At 36.8% G+C, this 22,788-nt stretch overlaps 1 protein-coding gene and 1 pseudogene across 1 annotated transcript; one reads left to right on the top strand and one right to left on the bottom strand.

Annotated features, from left to right (window-relative positions):
- Window positions 1-6,405: 6,405 nt before the first annotated feature.
- LOC111206151 lies at window positions 6,406-9,077 on the top strand (annotated as a pseudogene).
- An 8,087-nt stretch (window positions 9,078-17,164) lies between these two features.
- LOC106435349 (AP2-like ethylene-responsive transcription factor PLT2) lies at window positions 17,165-20,509 on the bottom strand. Its single transcript, XM_022714824.2, has 8 exons — window positions 20,146-20,509; window positions 19,473-19,914; window positions 19,290-19,372; window positions 19,108-19,116; window positions 18,923-19,011; window positions 18,747-18,820; window positions 18,515-18,642; window positions 17,165-18,205 (listed from the first exon to the last, which is right to left on the bottom strand). Exons 1-8 carry the CDS (start codon window positions 20,282-20,284, stop codon window positions 17,475-17,477), a joined length of 1,695 nt encoding a protein of 564 aa, XP_022570545.2. The 5' UTR covers window positions 20,285-20,509; the 3' UTR covers window positions 17,165-17,474.
- Window positions 20,510-22,788: the final 2,279 nt, after the last annotated feature.

Below are 22,788 nucleotides of genomic sequence, written 5' to 3'. Positions count from 1 at the left end.
TCATTTTTTGATGTTATGGAGCATCTTGTTATTCACCTGGTAAGAGAATTGGAACTTGGTGGTCCTGTGCAGTATAGATGGATGTATCTGTATGAGCGGTATATGTTCCATTTGAAGAAGATGGTGAAAAATTTAAGTAGGGTGGAAGGGTCTATAGTCGCACAGATGATCAATGAAGAAACTTCAAACTTTGCCGAGTACTACTTTCCAGCAGAAGTTCAGACCAAAAACAGAAGACCTGCTCGGCATGATGATAGAGGCGAACGGGCAACATATCATTGGAAGGTTCCAGACATTTTCACAGACGTTGGACGACTTAGCGGAAAACCAAAGGACCGTCGACTTACTGATCAGGAGCGCAGTCATTTGCAAACATATTTACTCACCAACTGCGAAGATGTTCTTCAATATGAAAGGATTTTCATGGCAGAAAAGCGGTTCGAATATAGATACGCCACAGAGGACGAACTAGAAGAAATGAAGCAGAGAGAATTTGGTGGATGGATGTTTACTTATGTGAGTGATGGTTTGGCCAGAGGTGAAACATTTGACGATTGGATACGCGAGATGGTCGTTGGACCAAACTTTGTTGTGAAGTCATATCCGAGATTTTGTACTCGAGGATATGCATTCACAACTCAGAAGAGGAGACGTTCGAGTACGACTTACGATGCTGGTGTTTGTTCTGCATCAGGAGATGATGTATACTACGGACACATAAATGAGATTTTGGAAATCAAGTATTTGGGCATGGTTGGATTGCGCTGTACTGTTTTCTATTGTGATTGGCACGACAACACTCCAGATCGAGGTGTGAGAACAGATGCATTTGGTGTTACATCAGTAAATTCAAGACGGAAGCTGCAATATTATGATCCTTTCATTCTTGCTTCTCAGGCCGATCAGGTTTGTTATATCAAGTACCCCCGGGTAAGGAACAGAGATGATCCATGGGTTACTGTTACAAGACTCAACCCGAGAGGCCGAGTTCAGGGAAGTTCTGAGCTGGAAGATCCACTACAACCAAGCACATCCGGCAACTTAAGTGCAGCAGAAGATTTAGGTGGAGTTGGCCTTGTAGTCGATTTAACCGACTTCAGAGAGGAAGCCGCCGTTCACGTAGAGGATGAACCAGTGATTGGAGAGTTTCACCAAGATCCAGATTCAGATTCATCTGGTGATGACGACTCGGAAACAGAGTAGCGTCGACCTTTTTTTTTTTTTTAATATAAATACCGAGGAAATTCCGAGGACAGATAGGTTTTCCTCGGAATTTCCTCGGAATAGATCTCCTCGATTTAGGGATTTGATTATAGATTCCTTTTCCTCGGAATCTCCTCGGAATTTTCCGAGGAAATTCCGACGAAACTTCCGATTTCCTCGGAATTCCCTCGGAAAATTCCGAGGAAATTCCGAGGAACTTGGGATTTTAAACCAAAAACAACGTTTTACGGATTGAATAACACGTATATAACCTTCATTAAGTGTCTTAACCAGATTATGATGTTTGGAACTAGGAACTTTGGTGTTTTATCCAATAACAAACACTTTTACGATTGCATGAACGAAAACCACACAACATAAGAGAAACACTTATACACTTTAATAAACGGTAAAGGGAATACTTACAATTATTTTTGAAATTGTGTTATTTCATGGTTTATGATCATCTATACAAAGAATCCTCAATGGTATGCATTATAATTGTATAAGAAATGAAATACGGCGAAAATAATCGATGTTTTAAAACCCCAAACCCTGGTTCCTCAGAATTTCCTCGGTAATTACCGAGGGTATTCCGAGGAATCCTGGTTCCTCGGAATATTTTCATTTAACCGGGTAAACCAAGCCGCCAAATATTTCGCGAAAATTGAATTAAAGATTTCCGAGGAAATTCCGACGGATGCATTAAATAATTCCGACGAAATTCCGACGGATAGTTTCCGTCGGACGCGTCATTTTATTAGGTCGAACGCGATCTTCTTCCCCATTTCTCTCCGCCTCACTTTCTCTCCCTTGCGATTTCCGCCGACTCCTCTCTTCTCCCTTGCGATTTCCGGCGATTTCTCTCTTCTCCCTCGCGATTTCCACTCCCATAATCATGTAAGAACCCTATCCCACTCTCTTAGGGTAGATTTGTATGGTTTTGAAGTAGATTTGATGATTTTGGAATGAGATTTATAGATTTTTGTTAGGTTGAATGGTAGGATTGTGTAAAATCGAGTTTGATTATGTATTTCACTTGATTTGGATTTTTTTTTGGTTTTTATTGATTTTGTGGTTATAAAAATCGAATTTGTAATTATATATGTATATATTCAAAACGTTTTTTGTATATAAAATCTATTTTTTGCATTTTAAAATCATTTATATATTTATTAATGATTTTTAAAATCCATAAAACTTTTTTGTGATTAAAAATCATATATATATAATATTTAAAATCATTTTTTGTGGTAATAAAACGTTTTATGTATTTTATATATAAAATATAAATTTTATATTTTTTTTAACATTTTTAATATTATTAAAACTATTTTTTGTAATTATTAAACATTTTAAATATTTTTAAAACTATTTTTTTTTAATTATTAAACTGTTTTTGGGGTTTATTAAAACTATTTTTTTAATTTTTAAACTATTTTTTATTTATAAAAACTTTTTTTGTTAATTATTAAACTATTTATATTTTTGTGATTAAAAATTATTTTTAATTAAAACTATTTTTTTTTTATTTACAGGTCTAATGATGATCAGATCCGGCCTCGCCAGCGTCGTAGCCGGGGTGGTATGGGGAGCCAGTCTCGGGGTTCGTCCAGCCATGTTCAGGATTCCGTTTCGCCCCACAGCTCCTACCATACATCTCCTTCTCCATTACCCGCTCCTGCTGCTCCCGCTCCCGCTGCTATACCCGCTCCTGCTCCTACGGGTCCTCCGGGAGTGATGAGTGTTGCGGAGTTGGTTCGACAGCCCGGTCGTGACCATCTTCCCTATCTCACTGAGTATCCACATGGACATGGTCAAACATGGTAATTAAACTTTTATTTTTTTTCCTTAAAATTTGATTGATTATTAATAATTTGTTCTTTTTATTAGGTTCAACCGATCCGGGAACGGGATCAGCGCATGGATCAACCGTATGATGTACTCTGCCCTCGACAAGGGACATCCGACTTTCACTCACTTCCCCGTCGAGAAGCAGCATCTGTGGTTTCGTCAGTTTGCGATAAGTATTCAAATTTTTTACTTATATTTTTTATTAATTAAAACTATTTTTGTGATTATTAAACTATTTTCTATATTTATTAAACATTTTAAATATTTTAAAAACTATTTTTTTAATTATTAAACTATTTTTTATTTATTAAAACTTTTTTTTGTAATTATTAAACTATTTTCTATATTTATTAAACTATTTTTTATTTATTAAAACTATTTTTGTAATTATTAAACTATTTATATTTTTGTGCTTAAAAACTATTTTTAAACTATTTCAGCAAGAATTCAACTGGAATTCCGATGATACGCTCTCTATCTATAACCATTTTGTCCATAAAGTTATGGACAACTATGGGAAGCAGATGTACGAGTGGAAGAAGAAGTGGGAAGTAAACAAGGTAGTTTTTAATTTATTAACAATTTTTAATTTATTAAACTATTTTTTAAATTATTAAACTTTTTTTTTTTAAATTAAAAGGTCCCAAAGTCGATGAACGACACGGTATGGAAGGAGTTGTGTGAGCATTGGGATAAGGAAGAGACGAAAGAAACTTCTTCCACCAACTCCAACAACCGCAGGAGCGACCGTAAAGGGAAGGGCATCTACAAGCATAACTTGGGTGCCCAATCTATTGCCACTCTCGCGGATCGCATGGTAAGTTCAACCGCTTTTTCTTTAATTATTTAAGTTTCAGAATTTTATTTTTTATGCATTTTTTCAAATTTCTAATGTTTGTTTAATTTATTTTTTTTTCAAGGCGGAAGAAAATGAGGGCGAGCCGGTTGATGATCTCGCCCTAATGAAAAGGGCGTATACCAACAAGAAGACCGGTCAGATTGATGATGGTCTTGTGAGGGACGTGGTCGACCTGGTCCAAACTCAGGTGTACGACGAAGTGTCTCAGCTTCAAACCGATGATGACGATTCGACGGCTTCGACCAACTTGTCCCGGGTTCGAATCAACGAAATCGTTGAATCGGTAAGTTTTTTTTTTAAAAGTTCAATTTATTTATTTCTTGATTTTTATTTTATCATCAATTTATATTATCTAAATTTGGTTTTTTATATTTCAGTCGGTTCCAAAGAAGAAGGGACGTATGGTCGGTTTGGGTCGTCGCTCCCGGTCGGCTGCTCCTTCTTCTGCACCACCGCCATATGTTGATCCGGAAGTTCTTACGGCTCAGCTGAAGGACAAGGATGATCGGATATCTGCGTTGGAGACCCAGATGGCAGCTCAACAGGCGGGCTATGAGACCCAGAAGAGGCTCAACGAGCAGATGATGGAGATGATGAAGAGGATGTACCCGAACGAGGTGTTCCCGAACATCCAAGACCCGTAGTTTTTTTTTTTTTTACCAAAAACTCTGAATGTTTTATTTTACTTTGAATATTATCTACTATGTTTTATTTAATGTTTTATTCAATTTTAATTTTAATTTTAAATTTTTAATTTAAATTTAAAAAATTTAAATTTTTTAAAAAAAAATAAATTTTTTTTTCGAAATTCCGAGGGAATGGAGTTCCTCGAAAATTCCGAGGAACTTTCTTCCCTCGGAAAATTCCGAGGAACATATTTCCCTCGGAATTTTCCGAGGGAATGGAGTTCCTCGGAAAATTCCGAGGGAGTTTTGTCCCTCGGAATTTTCCGAGGAACATATGTTCCTCGGAATTTTCCGATAAACATTCCGAGGAATGTTTTGTCGAAACTTCCGAGGATTGGACCATCGGAATTCCATCGGTATATTCCGAGGAACCTTCCGACGAACATATGTTTCTCGGAGTTTCCTCGGAATTTTGTTTCCTCGGAATTCCGTCGGAAATTTCCGACGGAATTCCGAGGAAGTATGAATTTCCGAGAAGATATTTCCGAGGACTTTTTTCGTCGGTATGTCGTCGGAATAGCGTTATTCCGACGACATACCGACGATTTTTTCCCTCAGTATCCCGATGTTTTCTTGTAGTGATTTTTTATTATTATATGAATGAATAATTTTACAATTCTTAACCCGGTATTTATATGAGCCTCAAAACCAGATTTCCTTTTCCCTATAATTAAAAATACATACTTATCTAGAAAAAAAATTTTCTAAACAGAAAATGCATACACCCAACGAATACTGGGCATTTACTGGTGCACAGAGATTTAAGACACTCCATGGTGCAACAATTGATGATATTGTTTAGAAATAGAACATCTTATAAAAAGAAACCATTTATAAACCAAAAAAAATTACAACTATCTTGCCTAACCAAACAATTTGAAGAGGAAAAATATTTTGGATGATACATTTTCAATACTGTTCATATATTTGGTTTAGTCTATGCATAACCATCAAAGGAAATTCATGCACAACATTTCATAAAATCAGGCTTCAAACACTTTTAGTGATACAAAACAAAATTGGGCATTTAAAAAAGTTACGAGGCTCCTTCTATGCTTTCCTTCACATTTTTCCAGTTCAGCTGGCTTCAAAGAAAACTTTAGATGCATTTGTTCAGATTTCTCTGGTTAAGCTAACTTCAAAGAAATCTACACTTATATCCTATTTTTTACATTATGGGCAACCGTAAAACATTTCTAACCGTTATCAGACCAAATACAAATTCTCTTGAAAAATCATAAATGATTAAACACCATACACCAGATTTTTACCTAATTTAAGCCACTTAAGTATACTTTCGTCATCCTAGTTCTTTAAGTACAAAAATCTAAGGTTCTGAATGATGATGTGCGGGACAACTGTGGAACAAGTGCAGTACGGTTGTAATATTAACAAAAATATATAAATACATAAATATATATATATAATTTTTGTTACTATTTATGGCGATGTGGTGCAGAGCTGTTTGTCACCGAAGCCTAAATATATTTGACTTTATAGTGTATACTCTGTACATCCAAAGACATACCATTGCGAGTCCCAAAGATAGTTTGTTTAGTTTCTTTTTTGCCTCTTCAACTTTCTTCTTTCTTCTTGGGTCTTTTCACCCTACTTCCCTCTCCGTACCCTTTCTTTATCATCATGAACATTTTCCACCGCTTCGTCACATCTCAAAAGTTACATAAATATATATTATATACACGCACACACCCATATATATACGTACTCAAACTAACATCCCTATCTCCTCTCTCTCTAGCACAAACCCATCAACCATAGTTACGGTGTCTTTCTTCTTCTTTGTCTTCTCTCCTCGAAGTCATGTCTAATCCAGCTTGTTCTAATCTCTTCAACAATGGATTTGACAATACAAACTTCAACTATTCCACTTCTCTCTCTTACATTTACAACTCTCAAAATAGCTTCTATCACCCTGATACCACAAACCCTAATTACATGTCTCCTACTACCACTACCTCCACTTTCCCTAACTCACCACCGCTCAGAGAAGCTCTTCCCCTTCTTAGCTTAAGTCCCATAAGGCACCAAGAACAACATGGTCAACCCTGTTTCTTGAACACAGATAACACTACCTCTTCAAACTTTCATGATGTAACCGTGGATCTTCATCTAGGGTTACCAAACTACGGGGATGGTGGGAGCTATATTGCTCCTGAGGCAACCACCGAGGAGCAAGATCAAGATCATGACCAAAGTGGAGGTCACAGTCGAGTCCCACCTTCATGATGATGATGATCATCATGAAGATTTATACAGAGGTCATCACTATTGGATCCCTACTCCTGCTCAGATTTTGATTGGTCCTACACAGTTTTCTTGTCCTCTTTGCTTCAAGACATTCAACAGATACAACAACATGCAGGTACTACTATTCCATTGATTTAAGAATCAAATAGTAACTCATTTCAAGATTTGACTTCGTGTTATTGAAAATAGATTTTAATTAGTCCGTAGACTTTTTGGTAGGTCTAATATACAAACTCGTTATTGATTTATGGATATTTAGGTGTATATCTAAACACATACTATGCCGTGATGTTTTTAGTAACTCGAGAACAATTAACTCTTTTACAAATTTGATTGTAGACGTCAAATCGATTTCAGGGTGTTGAATGATGGTGGCTATGTAAAGATCAACTTACCAAATAAGTCAGAAGATCTTCTTTAACCAACAGTCTTTTTGTCAGACTGGATTTATATAACCCTGAAACATGCTTAGTCCACCTCCATCTTTATTGTCTCTCTTGATTTTTGTAAACTCATAAAACCCAATAAAATATGAGATATAAATATGAAACGATAAAGAGGAGTTAATGTCTAGCAGATTATTTGTGCCTATAGACTTTGTTTTGTTTAAATCAAAAAATATATTTTATTTTGTTTTATAGATATATACCCCTGTTCGAAACTACGCTAGGCGCTAGTCGGGCGGTGACTCCGGGCCTAGCGAGTTATCGAAAAATCGGAGATTAATCGGGGTATACGCGGGGACTAGTTTTTATTATTATTATATTTATAATAATATTTAAATTAAATATATAATATAAATATATTAGAATGTAATAGTTTTTTGTATATTATTGAAGTTTTAATTTATTGGTTTAACAAAAGTTATTGTTAATGTCATATTTTTATTACAATAATGTTTATATATGTGTCAGTATATGTACATACGTCCAAAGACGTTGTGGTCTATTGGTGTTTGATGTTGTCAACCTCTTATGAGGTACAGGGATCGATCCACCAACAGGGTGTTTTTAATTAATTTTTTTTTTAAAAAAAACACCTATGAAACAAAGTCCCACATCGGTTAAACATAAGGAGGGGTGATGCTAAAGACGCCTATAAATACTCATTTAGAGTTGCCATCATTATAACTTGCAATTGGGTTTCCATAAACCTGCTGTAGGCCCAATAGTTCAATTTTTTTTGAGTTTTAAGCGTTTAAGACTGGTAATATTACGCGGTCAACGCGGATAATACGCGGTCAAAGCGTGTTAACGCGGTCCAGCGCCTAGTGTGACCGATCAGGTCATAATCGCGGCGGTTGGACTCCGAGCAACGCCTAAGCGGCCGCCTAGGCGGCTAGGCGGCCGCGTTTTCGAACAGGGATATATACTAGTAAGAGAGTAATACTACCCAAAAGGCCAAAAGATAGACAAACAGCTAATAATTATGTGGGACTAGTTATTTCATGCCAAAAGCAAACTTTAACATGAAATAAAGAGGACTGTATATGTACATAACTTTACATATAGTGTTTTTCACATTTATGATTGATGAAATACCTCACAACAATAGTATTTATCCTAAACTTAAAAAGATTTAAACCAATACTTTCTAATACTGATGATGACTCATTTATGATTGGTGACATAAAAACGTTTTCATTATAGATGCACATGTGGGGACACGGTTCACAATACAGAAAGGGACCAGAGTCACTTAGAGGAACACAACCAACAGGAATGCTAAGACTACCATGTTTCTGCTGTGCGCCAGGCTGCAAGAACAACATTGACCACCCACGAGCCAAGCCTCTCAAGGACTTTCGAACCCTCCAAACACATTACAAACGCAAACACGGATCTAGACCTTTTGCTTGTCGCAGGTGTGGCAAAGCCTTTGCAGTGAAAGGAGATTGGAGAACGCATGAGAAGAATTGCGGTAAACTTTGGTATTGCTCATGTGGCTCGGATTTTAAACACAAGAGGTCTCTTAAGGACCACGTCAAGGCTTTTGGGAATGGTCATGCTCCTTGTGGGATTGATAGCTTTGGGGGAGATCATGAGGACTACTACGAGGCTGCTTCTGATATCGAGCAACAAGATGATTGCAACAACAATGAGTGTTAATGTTATTTCGTGTGTTCTGTTTTGTTCCCTCATGCATTAAATTTTTATGCATGTGTCGTTTCGTTTTGGCCATGTTATATGTAACATTATGCGCATTTGTCCCACCTAACCTTGGTATGTTGTGTTGCTTTTTTACTAATTTTTCTTAAAATTATTTTAATTCTGGGCCAAAGTCTAATTTATGACACCCACGAAATCTAAGATTGAGTCCATGATGCAAATAGATATTTGGAAATATTTAAATATTTTATCAATTATTTTAAATCTAGATAATAATATTTTAGGGTTTTAGAGATTTATGGTTCTTATATATAGCCATTTATAGTATTCAGTTTAAGATTTGACTAATAAAATTTAGAGTTTTCTCTTTATTTCTTATTTTCAGTAGATCTATAGAGATCTCGACAAATTTAAGAAAACATTGATCTTATGCATTTGAAGACTAAATAAAATCATTGGGTTATCGTGTTCTATCTTTGAACTTATGTAATATTTTATATTTTGTGAATTTGACTAATTTTTCGTGAGAATTCTTCTCCCTTAGTTGTAATAAATTTGATTAATTTTTTATGTTATTGTGTTTTGCTATTGAAGTTGTATGTCAAGTAATTTTGGCAAGATAATATTGTGGAAAAATGAACATATTTACCAAAATTTTTTATTAATATCTCTTCAAATTTACAAAAAAAAGTCACAACTAAAGGAGTACACATGCAAAACACAAAACATACCACAAACAAAACTATTATAGAACATTCATCTACAAAGACAAGTTTAAATTCCATTTGATATGGAAGAAGACTCCGTCAGAAGACTTCCTAAAAGACTACTTTAAAGTCTTCTGAAAGAAGTCTAACTGGAAGTCTTCTAGCGCATTATATTTTAGAAGATTTCCAAGAAGACTTTCCATAAGTCTTCCAAAAGTCTAATCCAGATCTGAAAAACATGTATATCAAACTCAAATCTGAAAAACCTGCATATCATATCAAAAAACGTTCAAATGGCTTAAAAATAGAGAAAACGAGTGGAAAATTAGATAGATATATTTTTATTGAACACACAAAGTACATATCCAAGTGGAAGATGAGAACCATCTGATTAAAAACCTATAACAAAAAGATAGATTAGTGAGAAAAACATGAGCCAAAAATGAAAAATTCATATAAAGTTTAGTGTTTTCAAGTCAAAGAGATTAGAATGGGTTTGGAGTGTTTTAGTTTGGGAAAAAGGTATGAACTTTATGCAACAGGAGGTTACCAAATGAATAAAAATCAGACATAAAAACTTACTAAAACGCTCAGATCTATTATGAAAGGGAGACAAGGGAGAAGACTCCGTCAGAAGACTTCCTGGAAGTCGTCTGGAAGACTTCCTGGAAGTCGTCTGGAAGACTTCTTGGAAGTCGTCAGGAAGACTTCCTAGAAGTCGTCTGGAAGTCTTCTAGCCCAGAAGTCTTCCAGATCTGAAAAACTTGTATTTCTAGATTTGAGAAAACCTGCATATCAAAAAACGTTCAAATGGGTTAAAAACAAAGAACATGAGTGGAAGATTAGATAGATCTACCTTTATAGAACACTCAAAAATACATATCTAAAATTAATAGATCTACCTTTAAAGAAGAGGAAGATGAGAACCATGTGATGAAAAACCTGCATAAACAAGATAAATTAGTGAGAAAGTGTTGCAGGCTGGGATTCAGACTACACGGATGGCTTGACTGAGGTTTGGTTTTGGTTCGGCTTGGACAGATCGGACGGACGGACAGATGGAAGATCGGCTAGACGGCTGCGGTGGAGGAATGGCACGGCCAGTTTATACCTGAAACAAGGATGAACCTTTTTATGAGTTTTATTATTTCTATATGAAGAACATAAAATAAACTATCTAAGAAATGATAAACTGAAGCAAATATGATTCTTATGGATTTTCTTTTAAGATTCAAAACTAAATGATATGCAAAAATGAAAACAATTCAAATAAGAAGGATAGAAAGATGGATGATGGGATCTTTGTTGCTGGACGTGTGTCTCTCTCAACAAGCATCAGTGGATGGAGAATGGACTGAGGATGGAATCCGGCTTGCTTGATATGAATCTCTTCCAAGCTGGATCGATGGATGGAATGGATAGATGGATATAGATTGACTTTCTCAATCAATGGACGAGCAGATGGTCTTGAATCACACAAGGCTCCCTGGACGTGGCTTCTTTAGGACTTAGTGAATCACACACAAAGAACTAGAGAAATAACAACAAAGAATACACAACTTTGTTTAAAAGAAAACGATTTCTTATTACTTTAAAAATGATCAAGGGGTCTTACAATGAACTATGACCTGAGCTTATATAGGCTCGACCTGGTCTCAACTACAACGTTCTAATACTCTAGAAAAGGAAAGAAAATACAAGAAAATAAAGCTGATGGTCTTTGTCTTCAATAGACTAGCCGTTAGGCTGATTTGTAGCTTTGGAAGGTCTGATCTTGTATCTTGATATCTTGGTTTTGTATCCACGAAATAAGGGTCTCTGGTTGCTGAATAAACTCACATTGAACTTGGTATCTTCTGGTTCAAATGGAAAGAGACGTTGGTCCTTAACTCCTCCAAGCAAGAATGAATCCGAAAAACGCAAGTTACCCGAAATGAAGGTCTTCTTATTCCCATGCTTTCTGGTGTATGGTAAAATCATGTAAGGCTCTTCTGGATCGTGGGATGTGTCCTCTGGATGTCTTGGATCGTGTGGAAGTTTCCTTGGTTGAGTAATCTTGGTTTGGAGATTGTTGACCGAATTGATTTTACAATCTTTCCATACTTGGCTTCTTATAACCGGTTCTGGGAAAATGGTTATATCTTCAACTTCACTGGGCCTTTTCTCCTGATTCTTGGCTTGTTGGATCCACAAAAGATCCCTCTTGAGATCCATAATTTATTTTGGCCCGGGCCGCTTCTTGGTTTGGCTTAGTTTCTCTTTTAAGGGCCGATACTCGCACACGGATGGGCTGGGAAACCTCCAACTTGTAAAATTCATAACTTCTTCCTCCGTGAAGCGTTTCTTGTAATTCCAAGCTGCAGTGATGAATGGTTGAGCTGGTCTTCTTGTAAAATTGGTTTCATGCCAAAATTCCTTCTGGTGGTTGAGATGCACTTCTTTGAATGACCCTTGGTCGCGGGTAGCTCTATTGAGGCAGTTGTTGCTTATCTGGCTGAGCTTCGGTTCAGGTACGGTTTCTGTGCCCGCAACATTCCCTCCCCCTTGAAAAGGTTTCGACCTCGAAACTGTATAACCTGCACCAAGGTAGAGCAAGTCAGCTTTCATTCTCTTTTGGGAGTCTAAGGTCATACCTTGGTTGGATTTTGATTTAGTGATGCATGGTGCATCTGGTGGTTCTTCTTTGAACAGATAGGATAGGATAATCCCTCTGGTCCGGCCTGGTATGAACTTAGCCTTGGAAATATCTCCAGAATTTTCAGCTTTTGTTCCTGTCATAAACTCAACTTCTTTGGCAAAAGACAAGTGTGTTATGGCAGTCATGGAATTTTCAACATATAAATCGGTTTGATGAGTTCCAATTTCAGTAGATGAAAAATTTTCTTGCTTCTTCTCTAAGTGGGATCTAAGACAAGGATTATGTTCCACATAATTTTCTAAGCACCCTAGTCTTTCTTCAAACTTATCAGGGCATAATAAATCAGTATGCATAATATCCAAATCATTGATTATCGAACAAGGGATAGTTGCACTTACCTGATTTGGAAGCTTGATTGGTGCATCCAATGGCACGGCCTGTCTGTTTGGTGACTGGTCTGGGGGTTCTTCCTGAAGTAAGATGCTACTGGTCGTAGTGCCATCTTTTCCAGAGAGGTGTTTAAGCAAAGATGGCTCCTTTGGTGGTGCCTTGTCATCTCTCTTTAAAATCACCTTCTTTTGCTTCATAGGTCCTTTTCTAAATGATGTACCTGTGTCACACCTTTTGGGACTAGACAAGCATGTCATGGTAGCCTTGGAAGAATCATAAACAGAGCACACTAATTTATTTAAACTATTTTGTACCTCCTCATGTGCTTGGACCGAAACATCTACTAGTTTCAATGGATTTCTAGTGGCTGGTTTAAGTCCTTCTTGTGGGTCTGGTTCAGGGATGATTTCTTATTGTTTTAACCTTGAAACCACGTCCTCCTGGTCCTTATTTAGACCTGCATAATCAGCCTTTGGGCAAGACAAATGCATTATACCAGAAGTAGGAAATTTACATACTAAGTGAGATATAACTTCACTAGTTGAATCCAAGTTAACTTCTAGTGAATTAGAAGTCACTACTAGCCTAGTTGGACAGGTTACAGCAAAGTGGCCTTTCTCATGACACCTATAGCAAATGAATTCTACTGGTTTTGAAGATTTAGAAGACTTACTTGGTTTCTTCTTCTCATGGAACTTAGGCAATGGCTTTGTACTTAGCTCTCGAGTTTTGGCTTGTGGAGTTGGAACTCCTTGCACGCCACTGACCCTTGCTGATGTTGTATGCTAGGTTGCTCCCTTGATGATGAGTGTAGACTCCTTGTGTAGCTTTAGGTCGTGAGCATTTTTGAGCTTAGCCTTTCGATTTGGCCTTTTTGCCAATATCAGCCGCCTTGGTTCAAGATTAGTATAGACCCGTATCTGATTCAACAGCTCATCTCCAGCTCCTTTCACATATTCTTCATACAAGAGTTCTTTCATTTCTTGCCAAGTAGCTTCTGGTTCATCATAGGCAAGTCGCCAATAAGCATCTTGTTCCCACTTTCTAAAGGCATCTTCAGTGAGAGTGTCTTCGGCAATGGCTGTCTTATCCTCTTCATTGACTTGATTAGAATCAAACCAATGTTCCATATCTTTCTCCCAGCACAAGTATGCTTCTGGTCCTTGATGATGACCTGCAAAGATGACGTAACCAGGTTGATCATCATTTCTTCCAGCCTCACTTAAGGCCTCTTCTTCTTCAGCAATGTCTTGTTGAGAGTCTGGCTTTCCTCCATAGTTTTCCTCAGAGTTTCCTACACTGGTTTGTAAGCCAGTTTCGTCTTGGTACTCATCCTCCTGGTCAGAGTAAGGTACTTCACACCAGGGTATGCCTTCAGCATGAGACTCGTCTCCAACTTCTTCTTTAACAGATTGGAAACTTGCTTCTCCTCCATCAACATCTTCATAGACTTCTTCCGTTTTAGAGAAATTTTCCTCATGCTCATTTGCCTCTTCTAAACTGATTTCAGAATCAGCTTCCTCTTGCCATGAGCCTTCCTGGTCAGTTTCAGGATCATCACGTTCTGTCTCTTCTCCTTGGCATTCATCTCCTTTATTGAAACTGATATTTGATTCAGTTTCTCCCTCATACTCTCCTTGGTAGCTGGTATCTCCATGTGAGTAATCAGGTGGCTCTGGTTCAGGATATGCTTCAGCAGGGTCGTCTCCATACTCTGACATAGAGTAGTTATCATCAGAACATGACCCATCACAGCCATCCTCTTCATTGGACCAAGCTTGGTCGGTTTCATCAAGATCGGAGCCTTGGCTTGATTCATAAGAACTCTCTTCCTCAAAGTAATCTGTCATGGCGTCTCCTCTTATTGGTACCTTTCAAAAACAGAGAATAAGAGTATCAAGTCGTGGCTTAACAAAAGAAAAAAAAGAAGAATAAGAAACAAATGAAAAAAATGGAAACTTAGTATATATTTTTTTTTTTTGAAAGTTTTGAAACAAATGGAAAATTAACTCCTAATTTTTTTTTTTAACTTTATCAAGCAAATCTCGAAATCTATAAAATAAAACAAGGGAAATAAATATTTATTTTGGTTTTCAATTTAAAAGAAACAAAACAAGAAAAAAAAAGATTTTATGCTTGATGCAAATAAACCGAAAAAGGAAACTGGAGCTAGACAACTTAATGCAAACAAGGGACAGATTTTTTTGAGTTTTCTAATTGAATCAAACAAGATAATGAGCTATCCTTTTCGTGCCTATCTCTGGTTTTAAAATAGCAGTAAGGCTGAGTGATAGATTCAGTAAGGCTACATCGCTTACAAGCTATGGCAGAGGATATATTTCTTGCTGCTAGACATGCTCCCACTGATAAAGCTCCTTGGAAAAGTTTCCAAAGGAAGAGTTTCAGTTTTGGTGATACCTGTAGTTTCCAAATACTTAGTTGACAATCAAGGGGGACTGTAGAAAAGGTGATGTCGCATTGAGATCGTTCTTTGCTGTCCAATATCCAGAGCTTGTTGAGTACTCCCCAGACTTGGTACCTAACTATATTAATCTGTCCGCTGCTCTCAGCTTACTTGGTTTTATCATGAGAATATTCTCTTCTTCCTGAGGGATACATCTTTGAATTGCATCTTTGTTCCAGTCTGAACCATCTTGAAAATGGAGGCTCGAGACTTTGAGATCGATTTGTCTCTCACGTATTAGTTCCATAGGTCATTCCTTCTCAGACATACTTAGCCATGGCTCTGTGCAATAGTTTATCATGAACCATTCCCAACTGCCCATCCCGAGTTACACAAAATGAGGTCTTTCCCAATTAAAATACTCTTCCAGCCGTGTGACTCAACACTTCTGTGGGAGACTTGAAATTGTTTTGGATCATTGCGATATTTTCCGAGGAGGACACGACTGAGAAGGCATGCTGGGTTGTGAATAATTCTCCAAGCTGAGCTTAGCCAAGAAGGTGTCATTGAAACTCTGAAAATCTCGGAAACCCAAGACTCCAAGCGATTTCGGTTGGGTCATTTTTGAGCAAAAGACCCAGGCCATCTTTCTACTTCCGCTTCTTCCATCCCACCACAATCGTGTAACCGCTGAGTGGATTCGCTTACAATAGAGAGACCGGCAGCTTAAAGCATGTCATTCCAGAAGACGAAATAAGCTGTCAGATGCTTTGGAGCATGACCATCTTCCCCGCTGTAGATAATCATTTATTTGACCATCCTTTCGCTTTGATCTTAATTCTAGCTACTATTGAAGTAAACATATCTCTTTTACGTCCTTCAAAATATTCGGGTAAGCCTAAGTGCATCCCGGTTCCGTCTTCCTTTTGAATTTGGAGACCGTCCTTCACACGGTCTTTGGGCGATGTAGGGGCTTTCTGTGAAAAGGTTATAGAAGACTTTTCAGCGTTGATGAACTGTCCAGATGCAGATTCATTCAGAGACAAGATCGATTTCATAGCTGAAGCGTTCCCTTTGTTGGTTTTAAACTTTTAATGAAAAACATTGTGTCATCCGCAAAGAGAAAATGATTGACTCGATGACTCCCTCACGCCACTCAAATTCGAGCCATATTACCGGATTTTTGAGCTATGTTACACAAACCCGAGAGCACTTCACCGCATAGTATAAATATGTATGGTGATAGTGGGTTTTCTTGTCGGACAACCCTACTCGGTTTAACTCTTCCTCTAGGAAAGCCATTTTAATAAGGAAGGTATAGGTAACAGTCAAGACACATTCCATTATCCACATAATCCATCTATGGTGGAATTTGAGTCTCTCAAAAACCAGTTTAATAAACTCCCATTCAAACGTATCATAGGCTTTGCTCATATCTGTCTTAACTCAATTGATCATCTTTTACGTGTTTTAGAGGGTTGAAGGAAGCGTAAAACCTCATGCGTGATTAGAACCTTATCCGAGATTGCTCTTCACGGCACAAAAGCAGACTGAGTTTCGGAAATAATGTTTGGAAGAAGCAAAACCGTAATTATATCAAGTTTTATAAACTTAGAACCGTACATAAATTTAAAAGTATAAGACCCTATTATGAAGAGTGGGGAATCAACAATATATGTTTATTCCTCAACAGTCATGATATTTATACGTTTACAAACTATAGAGGGGAAAATACACACTAGATGTCTGAAAAATTCTGTTAAGGTTTTCAGCTGGCACATTATTTACATGTTAGATACAGGAAGATACAAGTTAGACTTAACTTTTACGCACTTCTAAACGTCAATTAAGCTATACTACAAAATTGATTGACCTAACAAGTAACAACTGCACATATTTGTGAAGTTTTGTGGTGAATTTTAAGCCAAAAAAAAAATATGTGGAAGAGACGCAAGTTTATTCACATGCAGTGTAATATAGACTCAATATAGTTAAATTTGTTGGCAAAAAAGAGAGTTATATTTTTTCAGCAATATAAGAGAATAAAACAAAGGGAACATAAATCTTAATTATAAAAGGAATTACAGGTTTGAGAAATTAGTCAAAAGGGTTAGCTTTTAAACAAAATTTGGGCACGTATCCATCTTGTTTCAGTGCCCATAAAACACTAACCCTTGAGGACTTGATTAACCGCCGTCTACAAATTCATCATCTTCGCCGTCAAAAGTGATAAAAATTCTAAAGCCTCTGCTAATCAAGAAGACTCCAGCCGATTCTAAACTACTTGGTAAACAAGAAAATAATATCTATCATTCAGAACCATACCTTGCCTCGCAAGAGAGACAGAAAATAACCTTTTATTCATTCCACATTGTGAAGACACCTCCTGGATTTGACCCCTGACCATGCTCTCCATTAGTCCATCGTTCACACCCTGTGGCTCCACCTAAAGGAGGCATATCGTAATCAACTTTAACCGTGGGAAACTCTTCCTCGGCCGATGTTCCTACTGTGGAGGTTGACCCAATACCAATCCCGTTGTTTCCATAAACCGCTGGAGTGTTGTTATTATCAGAGACAAATCCGTGAAGCAAACCAGGATTGCTCTGAAGATAAGCATTGTAGAGTTGCGAGTTGTGACTAGAAGACTGCAAGTAATTGTTGGTTTGTTGTTGGTGAAGATGAAGCTGCGTCTGGATGTAACTGTAGGAATCATGAACGTTAGTATTATACTGTGAGACATCGTTGTTGTTCTGTAGGGTAAGTAGAGGCTGGTGATGAAGATGCTCAAAAGGTTGTTGAATGCTTAGTGGGTAAGGTTGAAGCTGAAGCCCAGAGCTAGAGCCGCTCGCTGCACCATACTGATGGAAATTTGAGCTGAGGGCTATCATTTCCTCACGTTTTCTTGATGATTCTAGAGCTTGAGCTTCTTTCAGCCGTTTAGCTGCACCACCTCCTATAGGAAGTGTGTTGCTCTCTAGGATAGCTTTTACATCGTAGCGGTTAATCTCAAAATTCGTAACCGCGTTTAGACCTCGAAACTTTATTGCAGCTATGTCGTATGCTTCTGCTGCTTCTTCCTCTGTGGCTGACCAAGGCAAATGAGAATATAAGCATGACAATCTATTTACGTGAGTAGTTTATTCACATCTTCGATAAAATATACTTATTATAGAAATCAATTATCTTTTTGCAATATTAAACTTATCTCTAGGTCTACTGATCGCCAAACAATTTGAGTTGTATAGTGCGGTTCATAGGCTAAAGTATAATTTCCTCAATAGTTTTAGAAGGTGTTGTAAACAGATAAGTACTGAAATAAGAGTTTTAAATAAATATTTTTATATTAATATGAATATATATATATACAATATAGGATAAAACAGAATGTACTTACTGAAAGTTCCCAAGTAGAGATCTTTGTTTCCAGCAACTCGGCCAATCCTTGCTTGCCATCTTCCATGTTGATGATGCCTTGTTACTCCTCGATACATCGATGCACCACGCGAGAATCCGCTACTTTTCCTAAAATGATTAAGAAGTTCTTTGATTAGAAAACTACCATACTAATATACTATATATCTATGCAACGAATACGTTCAAATCTAATGAAAAAGGGTTAAGACAACCTTCTAATAGCAGCCACAAACTCTTGTCTCGTCATATTTTTCATCTCCTCAACTTCCTTCTCATAGTTAGTAATCTAAAATATGTGAAAACGTAGGAAATTATAACGATATTATCAATCATTACTACCGTTTAGAAGCTTTGAAATATATAACCATGACAATTTGAAATAACTTACCGGAAAGTTGGTAGTAGTAGAGGGGCCCCAATATTTGAGTGCAGCTAAATCATATGCTCTTGCTGCTTTCTCTTCTTTGTCATACCCACCTGAATGTAATTATACCTCTATTAAAAAAATTCTTAAATTCTTAAATCAAAGTATATATAATGGAGACCAATAAAACAATATTAATGTATACTCACCTAAGTAGACTGTAGAGATTTCGAAGAAGTCCAAGATTCAAGCATCAAAACCATAAGAATGATGAGGAACATAATTAAATAGCGTATCTATAGTCCAAATTAAATATTTTTGCAGAGATGGGACCAAAAGAGGAAACGAATTAAGCAATTAAGAAATTAATAAAATACATGACTACACTTACCTTGTCTTCCTTTCCTTGATTGTCCTTCTCTTCTACAACTATTATCCCAAAGATGAGCTTCATATCTACCGGTCCATCTATGTCTATAATACCAAGAATAAAAATAAAATATTTATATACATTTCGTTACTAAACTTTAAGATAAAAAGTAAACAATACTTTAAGACTTGATATCATTAAGACCTTGTAACACCACGATAGATAGAGGTTCGTTGTCCAAAAGTTTCCACGGGCCGTCTCGGTGCAGCTTCAACGGTGGTTCCTCCACTTATGTTAGTAGTGCTACTACTATTATCCGCGCTGGTCTCACCAGGCGAGGCTTTAACGGCCGCCGCTGCAGCAGCGGCGTCTCCGGCACTTCCCATTGAAAGGGTGAGAGATTGCAAATTGTGGGCACTCTCTTGAAGCTCATAGTTATTAGGAGTGTTAGAGGCACAAGTGACAACCGTAGGTAACAGACTATTTGTTTGGAAGTAGTAATCTGAGTCATTGGTTTGATGAATGTCGTTGTACGGTACGAGGTCGGCTTGATGATTGTCCGACTTGCTAACTCCTAAGAAATCAGCCACTTTTGGAATCTCTCCTCCTTCTCCGCCTCCACCGTGTGGATTGATCATATTCCATTCTGAGAAAGCATACAATGCTTTTGTGAAAGCAATTAAAAACAAGAATCTGAAAAACGCATGATATAAACATTTCCGTTTTTAAACATGTGCTAGTACATTCGACTAGATTGCGATTTAAAAATAGTTACTATATTGTTAATGAGTGTAGAATTTGGACCCTCGTAACAGATATATGATAAATGAAACGATTTCAAATATACATGAACATATGTACGTGTGGGCGCATATACCTTGGTTTTCAAAAGGGTTGTCCATATTGTCGTTGACCAAGCCGAGATTGAATTGAGAGGTTTGTGAGGAGTGGATGAGAGGAGGCAAAGAAGAATGGGTTGGTGATAGAGGAAAGGCAAGCCAGTTGTTAGAATTCATTATATTTCCTTCCTATGAAAATCAAATCTTAAATCACTTTGATAAAATCTGGAATAAGGGGACATAAATTGATTAGAGACGTATCATAAGATAAAGAGAGAGAGAGAGATTTAAGCTACTTTAGTGAATAGAAATGTTATGATGAAGAGAGTTACCTATCAAGGATAGACGGGAAGAGATCTTGTTTTGCTCTCTATGTAAGGCTGCAACACAGTCGCAAACTTGTACTTTCTCTCTCTAAACACACACTCTCTATCTCTATCCCTATCTCTATCTCTCCGATAACTTGAGGGGTTTAAACAAAGTAGACGAAGATATTTGTAAAACTCTTAAAAATAGAAGGAGTACTTTTTCGGAAGCTAAACAGGTTTTGAAGTTAAACCTATTACATTAAATGCTCGCTTTAAATTGTTTTCGAAACCTCAACAAAGGATTGCCGCAATTTTATTATCAACCATTAAAATTATGCAAGAATAAGTGTAAATATATAATATAGAGTTTTTATCTGATTGTTATGCACAGCCACATTATATATCAAAATAATAACTTACTCATAAATATATATATATCTTTTTTTTTTTTGAACGAATCTCATAAGTATATATATCTTAGATAGAAATATACTCCCTCCGTTTTTTATTATAAGTCGTTTTAGAGAAACCTTTTTGTTCCAAATTATATGTCATTTTCGGTTTTCCAATGTAAAATTTATTAATAATTAATGTTGTATGACCAATGGTAATATATCTTATATTTTTTTATTAGTTAAATTGTGGTTAGGTAAATAATTAATGATGTTTTTGTTTAGAAAATATAAGAAATTAATGGTTTTCTTAATGTATGTGTATAGCTGTAAAACGACTTATATTAAAAACGGAGGGAGTAGTAGATATATATTAAATAGACAACCACATGTTATCATATCACAATAATAGAATGAAATGAGACGATAGAAAAGTGACTAAATTAATACGAATGTTACACTTCACATGTTTGATCATGTATCTGGGATATGATACTGCGATAGATTTGGGACACGAGTGTCGCGAATAAGACAAATCTACGCTTCCAAGTGGAAAAAATCCAAACCCTAAAAGCAAACAAAATCAAAATCACTTAATATTTTAAAACCAAAAATTTACCCCACTTGGATTATCGGAACTCACGTTCCTCGTTTGTCGCGATTAATGACTCCCCAAAGCCCAGCATTCCCACACTCTGCGAATCATCTCCCACTCTCTTACCATTGACCATTCTCTCTCACTGCATACACATGTACTTACATATCCTTAAACATGTGTAAGCACAGGGCTACGTATTCGTATACGTTTACGTGTACATACATGCAATCACATTGAAATGACTCAAAGGTAATATACATACAATTGGATCGACCCTTTTAAACTATGCTATTATATTTGTAGATCCCCGAGTTTGCTATTCTGCATGTGTTCAAGGACATACAATGATACAATATTATATAAAGCACATAATTTAATAATACTTACTAAGAATATTTGGAAAGAGTGAAAGTCACTCTTCGTTGACGTTCATAATAATTTGAATATATGTAAGATGAAAATAATTCAAATAGCTTAGTACTAGTATTTAGAAGAGTAAAACTATTTTATTTATTTAGTTTTCACCTGTAAAAAGGATATTAGAAAATGAAAAAGAATTGGGGTGGGATTTTGTTTTGGTCTTCCCGAGTTTAAATCTGTTGACTGATTGATTGGACTTCGCACCCGTCAAAGAGAGATATTGTCTAGTATTTTAAGATTAAATAAAAATAACATAAAATTAAAATAACTAATTGTCGTATGCACACTAGAAGCTTGTATTGTGCTACTAGGACTCTACTATTTAGTAGCATGCCTTTGTGTCATCCATAACATAGTTCCTATTATTGTATGTGTAATTGATAAATTATAGTTTAATTTTTTTTTTCACTAGTTAAAATTTTATTGAGGTTTCAAACATACAAACGTAAAAAGAAAGGTCCACCAGCAACAAACCCACATCATAAACTAAAAAACAGAGGCCCAACATTAGTTTACCCTAACACACGGATCACAAACAAACGGTACCACCGATACTATAAAACGTGTTAAAATAAACATGAAAAGAGAGACACGTGTTGTTACAATCCTCCACCATCTTCACCGACAGAAAGTCATCACCGATCCAACCCAAACTGCTAACCACCAGAATCCTCCGGGAAACAAGACCACAGCCAACGAAGCCTTCCAACGACTATATTGGAAGTTTGGGACTCCATCAGCTACACCGTCTACGCTTGTGCTCGTCCATCGGAGAGTATCAATCACCGAGATCTCATCCAAAGCCAAGCCACCAAACACGAAGACACCCACACACGAGAAAGAAAACTCTTGCGTACACCTACAAACGATTGGATACGATAGCCGGCGACCAACACCGAAGAAGACGACACGGCCCCAGAGTCAAAAGCCAGTCATCCACCATAAGAAGGTGCGATACTGGAA

Source organism: Brassica napus, chromosome A5, assembly GCF_020379485.1.
Source record: "Brassica napus cultivar Da-Ae chromosome A5, Da-Ae, whole genome shotgun sequence".
NCBI lineage: Eukaryota > Viridiplantae > Streptophyta > Magnoliopsida > Brassicales > Brassicaceae > Brassica > Brassica napus.
The sequence above is the reverse complement of the archived record's forward strand: the minus strand, read 5'-3'. Positions and strand labels throughout refer to the sequence as shown.

Coding starts and splice junctions, on each gene's coding strand:
- LOC106435349 (XM_022714824.2), bottom strand. CDS start 20,284: ATGAATTCTAACAACTGGCTTGCCTTTCCTCTATCACCAACCCATTCT. Junction 18,821..18,922: donor CTACTACTACCAACTTTCCG/GTAAGTTATTTC, acceptor CACATATTTTAG/ATTACTAACTATGAGAAGGA. Junction 18,206..18,514: donor TCTCTACTTGGGAACTTTCA/GTAAGTACATTC, acceptor TGCCTTGGTCAG/CCACAGAGGAAGAAGCAGCA.